At 42.5% G+C, this 13,560-nt stretch overlaps 1 protein-coding gene across 1 annotated transcript; it reads left to right on the forward strand.

The window, feature by feature from the left end:
* LOC119867057 (carbonyl reductase [NADPH] 1-like) lies at positions 1–12,754 on the forward strand. Its single transcript, XM_038581443.1, has 3 exons — positions 1–427; positions 969–1,076; positions 12,051–12,754. The coding sequence occupies exons 1-3, from the start codon at positions 139–141 to the stop codon at positions 12,542–12,544; spliced, it is 891 nt and encodes a 296-aa protein (XP_038437371.1). The 5' UTR covers positions 1–138; the 3' UTR covers positions 12,545–12,754.
* The last annotated feature ends 806 nt before the right edge of the window (positions 12,755–13,560 follow it).

Below are 13,560 nucleotides of genomic sequence, written 5' to 3' on the forward strand. Positions count from 1 at the left end.
AGTAGCCACACTGCTTGATAACAGACTCATTTCTACTGGCATCTCTGACTGTGGCCAGGGCTCTGCAACACCAGCCCTCCCTGTGGCCAAAGCATCACCCATTCACCACACAGGCTGGTGCTTGCACTCCATGCAACCATGTCATTGGCCCTCCGTGTAGCGGTAGTGACTGGAGCTAACAAGGGCCTTGGCTTCGCCATCACGAGGGACCTGTGCCGGAATTTCCCTGGGGACGTGATACTCACCTCGAGGGATGAGGCGCGGGGCCGGGCAGCTGTGCAGCATCTCAAGGCTGAGGGCCTGAGCCCACGCTTCCACCTGCTGGACATTGACAACCTGCAGAGCATCCGCGCCCTGCGTGACTTCCTGTGGGAGGAGTATGGGGGCCTGGACGTACTGGTCAACAATGCAGGCATCGTCTTCACACGTAAGAACACGGGAACACTTAGAGCAGGGGATCTCCGTTAGGGAACCACACAGAGTGGGTTGGGGATGATGCCTGAACCACTACTATGGGGTCTAGAAGGGTTTCCCTGGGGAAGGAGGTCAGACTGCAGGCACAGAGAGACAGAAGCCTCTGGGGGGTAAGTCTTATAGCCACAGTGCCTTGGTATTGCCATGGAAAAATCTCAGGGACCTGACCTAGTTTTTTGTTTTTCTCTCAGTTTGGATCTGAGCCATTTAGTGAATACTTTACCTATTTTGTAAGAAACAACAAATTACAAACGGAGGTAAACAGAAATCCCATTGTGCACACTTCCCTAGCCTCCCCAAATGATGCCAGCTTACACAGCTACACGGCATCAGCACAACCGATAAACCACCTTGAGACCATACAGTCCACTAACCCAGATGTTGCTGAGATTTCAATAGAATGAACATGAAAACTAAAAGAATGTATTTGTCATATCCTGGAATCCTCTCAGATGGCTACTATTTATTAATCTTCTCTGCTTCTCCCCTAATAGCTGATGATCCCACACCCCTACATATTCAAGCAGAAGTGACCCTGAAGACAAACTTCTTTGGCACCCGAGATATATGCACAGAACTGCTGCCTCTAGTGAAACCCCAAGGTGAGCCTGATGAAGGGCCCAAGCTGTGCTGCTTCTGGCATGATCCGGCCCCTGAACTCTGGCCTCATCCAGAAGACCCTGGCCCTGCTCAGCCAGGGCCTGGCCTCCTTGCGGTACCTCCCCCGGGAGAGGTGTCCTCAGGACTCTGACACACTTGCCCTGCAGTCAGCAATGTCCTCTATCCCTCTACTCTTCCACTAGAGGCACTGACTGTCCTATCCTTCAAGTCTTCATTCAGAACTCTCCTCAGAGAAGCCCTTTGCTTCCTCCATGCCCCTCACAATGCACTTCCCTGGGATTCCTCTCTGGACCCTTTCTTCTCCCTCTCCCTCTCTCTGACAGATTTTATTTTATTTTTTTTAATTTATTTTTTATTGGTGTTCAATTTACTAACATACAGAATAACCCCCAGTGCCCATCACCCATTCACTCCCACCCCCCGCCCTCCTCCCCTTCTACCACCCCTAGTTCGTTTCCCAGAGTTAGCAGTCTTTACGTTCTGTCTCCCTTTCTGATATTTCCCACACATTTCTTCTTCCTTCCCTTATATTCCCTTTCACTATTATTTATATTCCCCAAAGGAATGAGAACATATAATGTTTGTCCTTCTCCGACTGACTTACTTCACTCAGCATAATACCCTCCAGTTCCATCCACGTTGAAGCAAATGGTGGGTATTTGTCATTTCTAATAGCTGAGTAATATTCCATTGTATACATAAACCACATCTTCTTTATCCATTCATCTTTCGTTGGACACCGAGGCTCCTTCCACAGTTTGGCTATCGTGGCCATTGCTGCTATAAACATCGGGGTGCAGGTGTCCCGGCGTTTCATTGCATTTGTATCTTTGGGGTAAATCCCCAACAGTGCAATTGCTGGGTCGTAGGGCAGGTCTATTTTTAACTGTTTGAGGAACCTCCACACAGTTTTCCAGAGTGGCTGCACCAGTTCACATTCCCACCAACAGTGTAAGAGGGTTCCCTTTTCTCCGCATCCTCTCCAACATTTGTTGTTTCCTGCCTTGTTAATTTGCCCCATTCTCACTGGTGTGAGGTGGTATCTCATTGTGGTTTTGATTTGTATTTCCCTGATGGCAAGTGATGCAGAGCATTTTCTCATGTGCATGTTGGCCATGTCTATGTCTTCCTCTGTGAGATTTCTGTTCATGTCTTTTGCCCATTTCATGATTGGATTGTTTGTTTCTTTGGTGTTGAGTTTAAGAAGTTCTTTATAGATCTTGGAAACTAGCCCTTTATCTGATGTATCATTTGCAAATATCTTCTCCCATTCTGTAGGTTGTCTTTGAGTTTTGTTGACTGTATCCTTTGCTGTGCAAAAGCTTCTTATCTTGATGAAGTCCCAATAGTTCATTTTTGCTTTTGTTTCTTTTGCCTTCGTGGATGTATCTTGCAAGAAGTTACTATGGCCGAGTTCAAAAAGGGTGTTGCCTGTGTTCTTCTCTAGGATTTTGATGGAATCTTGTCTCACATTTAGATCTTTCATCCATTTTGAGTTTATCTTTGTGTATGGTGAAAGAGAGTGGTCTAGTTTCATTCTTCTGCATGTGGATGTCCAATTTTCCCAGCACCACTTATTGAAGAGACTGTCTTTCTTCCAATGGATAGTCTTTCCTCCTTTATCGAAGAAACCATACCTATTCTCCTAAAGCTGTTTGGAAAGATAGAAAGAGATGGAGTACTTCCAAATTCGTTCTATGAGGCCAGCATCACCTTAATTCCAAAACCAGACAAAGACCCCACCAAAAAGGAGAATTACAGACCAATATCCCTGATGAACATGGATGCAAAAATTCTCAACAAGATACTGGCCGATAGGATCCAACAGTACATTAAGAAAATTATTCACCATGACCAAGTAGGATTTATCCCTGGGACACAAGGCTGGTTCCACACCCGTCAAACAATCAATGTGATTCATCATATCAGCAAGAGAAAAACCAAGAACCATATGATCCTCTCATTAGATGCAGAGAAAGCATTTGACAAAATACAGCATCCATTCCTGATCAAAACTCTTCAGAGTGTAGGGATAGAGGGAACATTCCTCGACATCTTAAAAGCCATCTATGAAAAGCCCACAGCAAATATCATTCTCAATGGGGAAGCACTGGGAGCCTTTCCCCTAAGATCAGGAACAAGACAGGGATGTCCACTCTCACCACTGCTGTTCAACATAGTACTGGAAGTCCTAGCCTCAGCAATCAGGCAACAAAAAGACATTAAAGGCATTCAAATTGGCAAAGAAGAAGTCAAACTCTCCCTCTTCGCCGATGACATGATACTCTACATAGAAAACTCAAAAGTCTCCACCCCAAGATTGCTAGAACTCATACAGCAATTCGGTAGCGTGGCAGGATACAAAATCAATGCCCAGAAATCAGTGGCATTTCTATACACTAACAATGAGACTGAAGAAAGAGAAATTAAGGAGTCAATCCCATTTACAATTGCACCCAAAAGCATAAGATACCTAGGAATAAACCTAACCAAAGAGGTAAAGGATCTATACCCTCAAAACTATAGAACACTTCTGAAAGAAATTGAGGAAGACACAAAGAGATGGAAAAATATTCCATGCTCATGGATTGGCAGAATTAATATTGTGAAAATGTCAATGTTACCCAGGGCAATATACACGTTTAATGCAATCCCTATCAAAATACCATGGACTTTCTTCAGAGAGTTAGAACAAATTATTTTAAGATTTGTGTGGAATCAGAAAAGACTCTGAATAGCCAGGGGAATTTTAAAAAAGAAAACCATATCTGGGGGCATCACAATGCCAGATTTCAGGTTGTACTACAAAGCTGTGGTCATCAAGACAGTGTGGTACTGGCACAAAAACAGACACATAGATCAATGGAACAGAATAGAGAATCCAGAAGTGGACCCTGAACTTTATGGTCTGACAGATTTTATTCAGACCAATGGACTCTGCTATCCAAATGTCTCTGCTCCCCGCCAACATCTGTCACCTGCCTAGAACATTCCCAGAGCTCCACACACACATACTTCCACACCCAAATCCTGCTCCTCCAGCCCTCAACTCTCCCTCATTTAAATATCTACATTATCACAGCACTTAATCATTTTCAAAAAAAAAAAAATCTTGCTCACATAGCCCACAATCCCCCAATCATGAATAATGTGGTCACTGTGCCCAGCTCCTGATTATCAGGGACCAGGTCTTAAGAGTGGTCCTATGGGTTTTGTCCTCTGCATTTTTCTGCAGGCCTCTCCTCCATCCCAGCTCTACAACAGATACTCAGCTATCATTTCTGGATCATTCCAACTTTCCTAAGAGACCCTACTTCTGAGTCTTTTACTCTGAGGTCATTCTCTGTACCTTCTGGGTGCTCACTGTCTCCCAAAATTCCTTCAGGAGCAAAGCCCAAGCTCTGAGCATCATTTGTAGGGATCTCTGTCATCAGACCTGCCAAAGACCAGGCCCATGGATTCCCCTTCACTTTCTGCAATGCTCTGCACAAGACAGACTGCCATCATTCCTTGGTTGTAAACTACTGTAATCCTTACCCCATGTGAATGTGATGGGGGAGCCACCACCCATGTACTACACTAATTAAGATAAGCTGATACTTTTAGAATGATTAGGATGTCTCCCTTGAAAAGAGTACATGCAGGTACATTTGACTCCCCGTTCTGCCCCCATTTCCTCTTCTGTCCTGGAAAGTTCTCGTAATTTTTGCAACACTCCCTTCACTGGCATGTGGCAGGGCAGCTCTCAGATGTCACCTGTCTCCTTTACTCACCACAAACCTTGAAGATGGGATGAATTTACTTGTGCCACCCCCACACATCATACAGGTGCTCCCCTTAGAAGGCAAAATGACTTCTGGCTGAGGTTGGATCTCACTTACCTCAACAGTGTTGCTTATTGCTGCCTTGTTGGCCTTGGACCAGAATGAGGAGTGAGTGCTCTCCTGGATTTGCTAAAGCAGGTTCTAATCAAACTATTGATCTTGCCTCAGGGAACCTGGACTGCATGGACATGGACAGGCAAGCTCTATTCTCCTTGTGAAAGTAGGGTTTTCTTGCCTATTGCAAGAGGAGAGTTCTTCCCTTAGGTGGGGGGATGGCAGCCACAGTGTTTCCTGTGACCAAGACTTTACCCTCTTTGAAGATCCTATTTGAGAGAAATCTTAGCTAGGATAACCAAAAGCAAATATTGTCCCTCCTCTCCCATAATGCAGAAACTAGGATACAAAGAACAGTCTTGAATGATTTCACCAGATATCTGTGGTTAAAGAACAAAGTCCAAGGGCCCATTTCTGCTCATTGGCTCTGTTTTGTTGGCGTGAAAGAACAAAAGAGAATTGTGACATTAAAGACATTGAGGAGGGCAGTCCGCGTGGCTCAGTGGTTTAGCAATGCCTTCAGCCCAGGGCGTGATCCTGGAACCCCGGGATCCAGTCCCATGTTGGGCTCCCTGCATGGAGCCTGCTTCTCCCTCTGCCTGTATCTCTCTGTCTCTCTCTCTCTCTGTCTCGAATAAACAAATAAAATCTTTAAAAGAAATACATTGAGGAATAGAAGATGCTGAGTTTTCATATTTGTAATGCTTTCTTCAAAAAGAGTTTTACAGAAATAATTTAGCCACACACACGAAAAAAAGATAAGAATCTACCCAACCAGGTGGCCACCACCAATCTTAACCAGGCAATCCATATCTAGGCCATGAACATCCCTTCCCACATCCATTGCTTTTCCCTCCCATTCCCTTGAATTCATATTCCTTTATTTGAATGATCCTCTCTTTAAAGTGTTAAACGTCTATTATTCTTTTTTCTCTCTAAATCGATACGTACTTATTTTTTTAAAAATTACGGCATATCCAAGTTGAAGGATTTGAGCAAAAGTTTGAAATTTGAAAACTCTTGTTCATCAGATATTAGCTAAAGTATTAGCAGAAAATACAGACTTGTAAGGCTACACTTACCAAGGAAATGTTATAGAAGGGGTCCTAAATCTTCATTTAAGAAAGTACAGTATAAAAGGTAACTCCCTCTGTCTCTCTCTGTCTCTCTCTTACTCTCTCTCTCTCTCTCTCTCTCTCTCACACACACACACACACACACTGACATACTGTTGTCCTCAAAAGGATAGGTGGCTAGATGGAATATTTATATATTAGCCCCATTCAGAAATGGAAGAATAATGACTCTCAATATCACAAGCACAGCTGGTTGCAGACTGAGGTCATGTGGCATCTAAACTAATCGTGTTTCCCACTACTCAAGGTCCTCAAGTATTTGCCACTGGAGCACCTCTCCAAATGAAGCCTTATCCAAAAAGGCAAGACAAACAGAAAATCAAAGGACTCTGCTGATTGGGACCAAGGTCTTCCTCGCTGCAGGGCCTCAGGCACCTCTAGGAAAACCACTGAAAATCACTGAAAAAAGGCACATTTAAAACCCTGAAGTGTTGTGAAAAAAAATCCATTATCACTCCAGACACTTAACATTGCTAACCTTGATATGAGAAAAGGTGAACCTTCAAGGAAAAGGGATGAATGTTAAACCATAAAAAGTCATGAGAAATGGCTGTGGACTTAGTGCCCGTTGAATAGGCTTGAGAATCAAGGAATGCACTTGAAGTGGTGACCCCAGAGGAGAGGATGTCTAAACTATCCATCTCACTATGGCTCTGCTTAAGAAAGTGAGATTTGGAGACAGAGATTTCCTAAAAATACATCCCTTGCCACTTGCAGAGTAATGGTCTGGATGAACTGCCCCAGCCCCACCAGTGCAAGAGTCCTTTCTTACCTGAGGGACTACTTTTCACAGTGACTCTGAAACACTGAATCCTATTCCTGAAACCAATTCTACAGTAACTTGAAATAAGTTTTTTAAAAGTTTAGTGAGTACTTCTCAAATATATATTACTTACAACTAGTTAAATATTCTTCAGGGGTGTCTGGGTGGCTTAGTAAGTGAAGCTTCTGCCTTCAGCTCAGGTCATGATCCTGGGCTTCTGGGCCCCATCCCTGCATGGGGCTCGCTGCTCAGCAGGGAGTCTACTCCTCTCTCTCTATGCCCTTCCCCCTGCTCCTGCTCCTGTTCTCACCCATGCTTGCTTTCTTTCTTTCTCTCTATCTCTCTTTTAAACTCTCTCTCAAATAGATAAAATCCTCAAAAAAATTATTTTTAAAAATATTACCTGTCTTTTTCACAATTGAAATAATACATATTCATGATTTAAAACTGCAAAACAGAAGTGTGTGCAATAAAGGGCAGGACAAAGGGAAGACAAGGCCCAAGGAAGCCACATGGGGTAACTGGTATACCAGAAAGGCAGCCATCTTTACTCACAGGGGCTCAGGACCATTTTCTTACACACCTATAGAAACATACCGTTTTACACACTATGTCACACACAGTGTCACACACTCATGCAGTCACACTCACATTCACATACAGTCCCTGTCTCTCACACACTCATCCACATCTCACACACTCAAATGCAGTCACACACCCTTTGCACAAGGACATTCGGATGGCCCATACACTTCCTAGCCCATATGCCTGCCATGTGTATTCCAGTTCAGAGTCTCTAAAATGACCCTCAAAATCCATGGATACACTTGAAGACAAAAATGTGTACATCAGCGTCCTTGCTATGGAAGCTCCACAAGCTCCTGCACCTGTGTTTCCTGTCCTGAGCTGTCAAACCACAAGGATCTGGTGGCCACCCTGCCCCCTTGGGGATGTGGTCAGTGGGTGGACAGACCTGGGGAACAGGGACTAGCAGAGGCACCCACATCTAGCAATTTACCTACAAAACCATTCTACTGCCCGTCAGACCTCCTTCATTACACAGGTCAGTATTTTCACAGCTAATCCTAGACCCCCTGAGACAGACAACACAGAATAGAAAAGATGTCATCACTTCATTACAAACAGCCTACGGAAATTTAGTAGAGTTTCTCCTTCTGCTGTCAATGCTACAGGTATGTAAGAAAATGGTCCTGAGCCCCTGTGAGTAAAGACGGCTGCCTTTCTGGTATACCAGTTACCCTGTGTGGCTTCCTCAGGCCTTGTCTTCCCTTTATGTCCTCCCCTTAATTGCACACACTTCTGTGTTTTTGCAATTTTGAATCACGAATAGGTATTATTTCAATTGTGAAAAAGGCAGGTAATATTTTTAAAATAAATTTTTTTGAGGATTTTATCTACTTGAGAGACAGAAAGTGAGAGAGAGAGAGAAAGAAAGAAAGAAAGAAAGAAAGAAAGAAAGAAAGAAAGAAAGAAAGAAAGAAAGAAAGAAAGAAAGAAAGATTGAAAGCATGAGTGAGAACAAGAGCAGGTGCAGGGGGAAGGGCATAGGGAGAGAGAGGAGTAGACTCCCTGCTGAGCAGTGAGCCCCATGCAGAGCTTGAGCCCAGAAGCCCAGGATCATGACCTGAGCTGAAGGCAGAAGCTACACCTACTGAGCCACCCAGACACCCCTTGAAGGAAATTGAACTAGTTGTAAGTAATATATATTTGAGAAGTACTCACTAAACTTTTAAAAATTTTATTTCACATTAGTGTAGAATTGGTTTCAGGAATAGGATTCCATGTTTCATCAGTTACATATAACAATCAGGGCTCTTCCCAACAATTGCCCTCCTTAATGCCCATCCCTCATTGAGCCCACCTTCCACCGTCCTGCCCTCCAGCAACCCTCAGTTTGTTTCTACAATTAACAGTCTCTTATGCTCTGCCTCCCTCTCTTTTTTCATCTTATTTTATTTTTCCTTTCCTTCCCCTATGTTCATATGTGTCTTAAATTCCACATAGTGAAATCATACGATATTTCTATTTCTCTGGCTGACTCATTTGGTTTAGCATAATACACTCTAGCTCCATCCATGTTGTCGCAAATGGCAAGTTTCCATTCCTTTTGATAACTGAGTAATATTCCATTATATATGTATATATATCACATTCTCTTTATCCATTCATCAATCGATAGACACTTGGGCTGTGTCAATAATTTTGCTATTGTTAATAGTGCTACTCTAAGCATTGAGGGATACATGTGCCCCTTTGAATCACTATGTTTGTATCCTTTGGATAAATACCTAGTAGTGCAATTGCTGGGTCATAAGGTGGCTCTATTGTTAACATTTTAATGAACCTCCATACTGTTTCCTAGAGTGTCTGCACCAGTTTGCATTCCCAGCAGCAGTGCAAAAGAGGTCACGCCCCCTCCCCATCAATGACAACATCTGTGGTCTTATGAGTGGTTAATTTTGGAATTCCATACAGATATGAGGTGGTATCTCATTGTGGTTTTGATTTATATTTCACTGATGATGAGTGATGTTGAATATCTTTTCGTGTATCTATTAGCCATCTGGATATCTTCTCTGGAAAGTCATCTTTTCACATCTCTGCCCATTTATATAAACATATGTATTTTTTGGGTGTGGAGTTTAATAGGGTCTCTCTAGATTTTGGATACTAACCCTTTATCAGATATGTCATTTGCAAATATCTTTCCCTGCCCTGTCATTGCATTTAGTTTTTTGCTTATTTCCTTTGATATGGGGAAGTTTTATCTTGATGAGTTTCCAAAGTTCATGTTTTCTTTTGTTTCCCTTGCCTCAGGAAATATATCTAGTAAGAAGTTGCTATGGCCCAGGTCAAAAAGGTTGCTGCCATCTTTCTCTTCTAGGATTGGACGATTCGTATCTCAAATGTACGTCTTTCATCCTTTTTTACTTTATTTTTGTGTATGTTATAAAAAAGTGATCCAGTTTCATTCTTCTGCATGTGGCTGTCCAGGTTTCCCAACACCATTTGTTGAAAAACTCCCTTATTTCCATTGGATTTTCTTTTCTGCTTTGTTGAAGATTAGTTGACATAAACTCATGGGTTCATTTCTGGGTCCTCTATTCTGTTCCATTGATCTGTGTGTCCAGTTTTGTGCCTGTGCCATACTGCTCGATGACTACAGCTTTACAATATAGTTTGAAGTCCAGAATGCTGATGGCTCCTGCTTTGATTTCCTTTTTTCAGCATTACTTTGGCTATTCGTGATCTTTTCTGGTTCCATGCAAATTTTAGGATTGTTTCTTCTAGCTCTATGAAAAAGCTGGTATTATTTTGATAGGGAAATCATTGAATATGTCGATTCCTTGGGTAGTGCAGACATTTTAACAATATATGTTCTTCCAAACCTGAGCATGAAAGTTTTCCCATTTCTTTCTGTCTTCTTTGGTTTCCTCCATAAGTATTCTCTAGTTTTCAGCAGTACTCACGAAAACTTTTGACAAATAGGTCCCATTAATGTTACACTTAACATGTTCTTGATGAAATAAAGTACCGGAGAAAAAGACCCCTCTCTAAAAGGTGTTTGTCATAGAAGACTGATACATGAAGAATATAGTTTCTACAGCTCATTTTCATTCTCTCTAAACACTGCATCATGAGAGTCAGAGTACCATCCATGCATCATGTCCTCACTGAACTTTTTTGACACTGCCACTCCTATTGGGAGAAAGCTTCGAGTTAAGTGACCATAACTTTCATTCATGAATATATACACTAAAAAGAGAAAATTTCCTAATTTTATTGAATCCTTGACTGTAGGTATGATCTCATGACCTTTCAATAATACTAAAAAGACTAATTGAAATATAAAAATATAGGTGCCTAATGGCTCCATCTATGAAGTTGCTGACCCTTGGTATCACCTGACTCAGGTCATGATCTCAGGCTTATGTGATGGAGCCCTGAGTTAGGCTCTGCATTCTGCGGGGAGTCTATTTGTGATTCTCTCTATTCCTCTCCCTCTGCCCTTCTCCCACTTGCTAACACCAGCTCATGCCCTCTCACTCTCCCTAAATAAATAAACTTTAAATAAATAAATGTAAAAATATGAAATTAATTACTTATAGATGTCTATTAAGTTCATTGTTTAAATACTAACTACATTTTCAGAAAATAGTTAGTGAGAAATGTGTCAGTGCATTACACTTCTAATAGCTTTATTGAGATTCACCTATCGTACACTTCACCCATTTCAGGAATCCAACTCAGTAGATTTAGCAAATGGGCAGTGTTGTGGAACCATCACTGAGTCAAGATTAGCACATTGTCATCACCCAACAGTTTCTGGACCCTTATCTATGAGCCCTCTGTTCCCCACCTGCCCCAAGCAACCACCAATCTACTTTCTGTCCCTACTTTTTTTCCCCCTGGACATCCCATATATGGAGATTCATATAATGAGTGGTCTCCTGTGACTGGCTTCTTTACTTCAATGATGTTATCAAGGTTCATCCATGGTGTAGCATGGACTTCATTTCTTTTTAGAGCATCTCTTTACAACATGTCACTTTTCCACTGCCCTTTTCCATGACCATACAGCCAGGCATTTGGTTACTGCTCCTGAGAGAATGATATCCCAAACCTAGAGAAAACATCATGCAACTCAGCCCACTGAGGTGATTTGCTTTTAGCTGGCCACAGCACAGTGAAAAGCAACTTATCCCAACGTAGTCTGTTCACCTTCAAAAGGCCGTCTTTAAACTCAGAAGCTGATTGTGAGCTACTAAACACTTGTTCATAGAGCACTGCTCAGGTGACTATAATAAGGTCTCCAGGCAGTCTCAGAGGGGACCTATGAGGAAAAGTGGCTCTCTACCCGTGATGGCAGGGTGTGCCTTCTTACACTGTACTTGCCATGTTCCTGTATAGGGCACTCTTCTTTGTGGAACATCTGGGCACTACTCATCCCTTTAGATCATTTCTGTCACATCACCAGAGACATTATGGGTAAAACAAGGTTCAAGACTGCAGCATGTCCTCGAGTTACAGAGGCAGTCTTCATTAACCCTCATAGCAATCTAGAAATTGTCTCCCAAATGGACAAAATACTAGCAATATTGGTATTCACCATTCTCACGCATGCCATTCTTTGTGACTCTTTGTGTTGTATTTTAGGCAGAGTGGTGAATGTGTCTAGCATAATGAGCTTTCTAGCACTTAAACAGTGCAGCCCAGAACTGCAACAGAAGTTTACAAGTGAGACCATCACAGAGGAGGAGCTGGGGATGCTCATGAACAAGTTTCTGGAAGACGTAAAGAATGGAGTGCACAAGAAGGAGGGCTGGCCTGATATCAAAATAGCAGCCTATTCAGTGTCAAAAATGGGTGTCACCGTTCTGTCCAGAATCCATGCCAGGAAACTGAGTGAGCAGAGGAGAGATGACAAGATCCTCCTGAATGCCTGCTGCCCTGGGTGGGTGAGAACAGACATGGGTGGACCAAAAGGCATCAAAAGCCCAGAGGAAGGAGCAGAGTCGCCTGTCTACTTAGCCCTTTTGCCCTCAGATGCTGAGGGGCCTCATGGCGAGTTTGTTATGGAAAAGAAAGTTGAACAATGGGGACTCCCCTTTCAGTTCCCTTCATGGTTCCTTACTATAATCTCCTCATGACTGACCAAAAAGACTGCTATCCTGTCAGCAGTATTCTTATAAAAAAATAAAAGATTGTTGAGGGAATCACTATTCCTATTGAGGACCCACACTGAATTGCCCACTAATTCTGTTAATTTTCTGTGATTTCTTCTGTGATATAGAGGGAAAAAATGGAATTGATGACAAAAATAAATGAACATTACATGCGAATAAACAATTCTAAGTCAATGTGCATTTGTGCAGATTGTTTCATGAAACCAGCCTGAAACTCTAACAAACACTGAACTAGGTCAAGAGAAAGGACAGTTAAACTCAACCTTGGTAAACATCAGTGAAAGAGCCAAGTGATAAGTATTTGCTTATTTGCAGGCCATTGGTCTCTGTTGGAGACAAATCTGCTGTTATAGCTGAACCCACCATGAACTGGGCTGGATTTCCTTGCCAGCATACTTTAACACTTTCTACTTTGACATGGACAACCCCATGAATGTTAGATATCTCCTCTGGACTCTATAAATATCAAATTCATTGGGTAAAAAAGCAATTGTCCAGTGTGAAATGGGAGTGGGTGCTTATGACACATCCATAAGACTATCTGAGACAGGGGCACCTGGGTGGTCAGTGGTTGCCTTTGGCTCAGGTCGTGATCCCTGGGTCCTGGGATGTGGTCTTGCATCAGAGAGCCTGCTTCTCCCTCTGCCTATGTCTCCACCTCTCTCTCTCTCTCTCTCTCTCTCTCTGTGTGTGTGTGTGTGTGTGTGTAACTCATGAATAAATAAATAAAAATCAACTTTAAAAAAACCAACACAAGACTACTTGAGACAAAGAGGAAAAGTGAATATGGATTGGTATCAATGGATATGAAAGAATTATTGTCAGATCTCCTCAAGGTGAATGTGTTACTCATGTACAGACAAAGGGTCACCGAGCGGTAACATGAACATGGTTCAGCAAAATACTGACAGAAGGTAAACACATACTAATAGTAAAGTTGTCATCATTGTGGAGCCTACCTTGGTGAATACATGAGTGTC

This window comes from Canis lupus, chromosome 31, assembly GCF_011100685.1.
Source record: "Canis lupus familiaris isolate Mischka breed German Shepherd chromosome 31, alternate assembly UU_Cfam_GSD_1.0, whole genome shotgun sequence".
Taxonomy (NCBI): domain Eukaryota; kingdom Metazoa; phylum Chordata; class Mammalia; order Carnivora; family Canidae; genus Canis; species Canis lupus.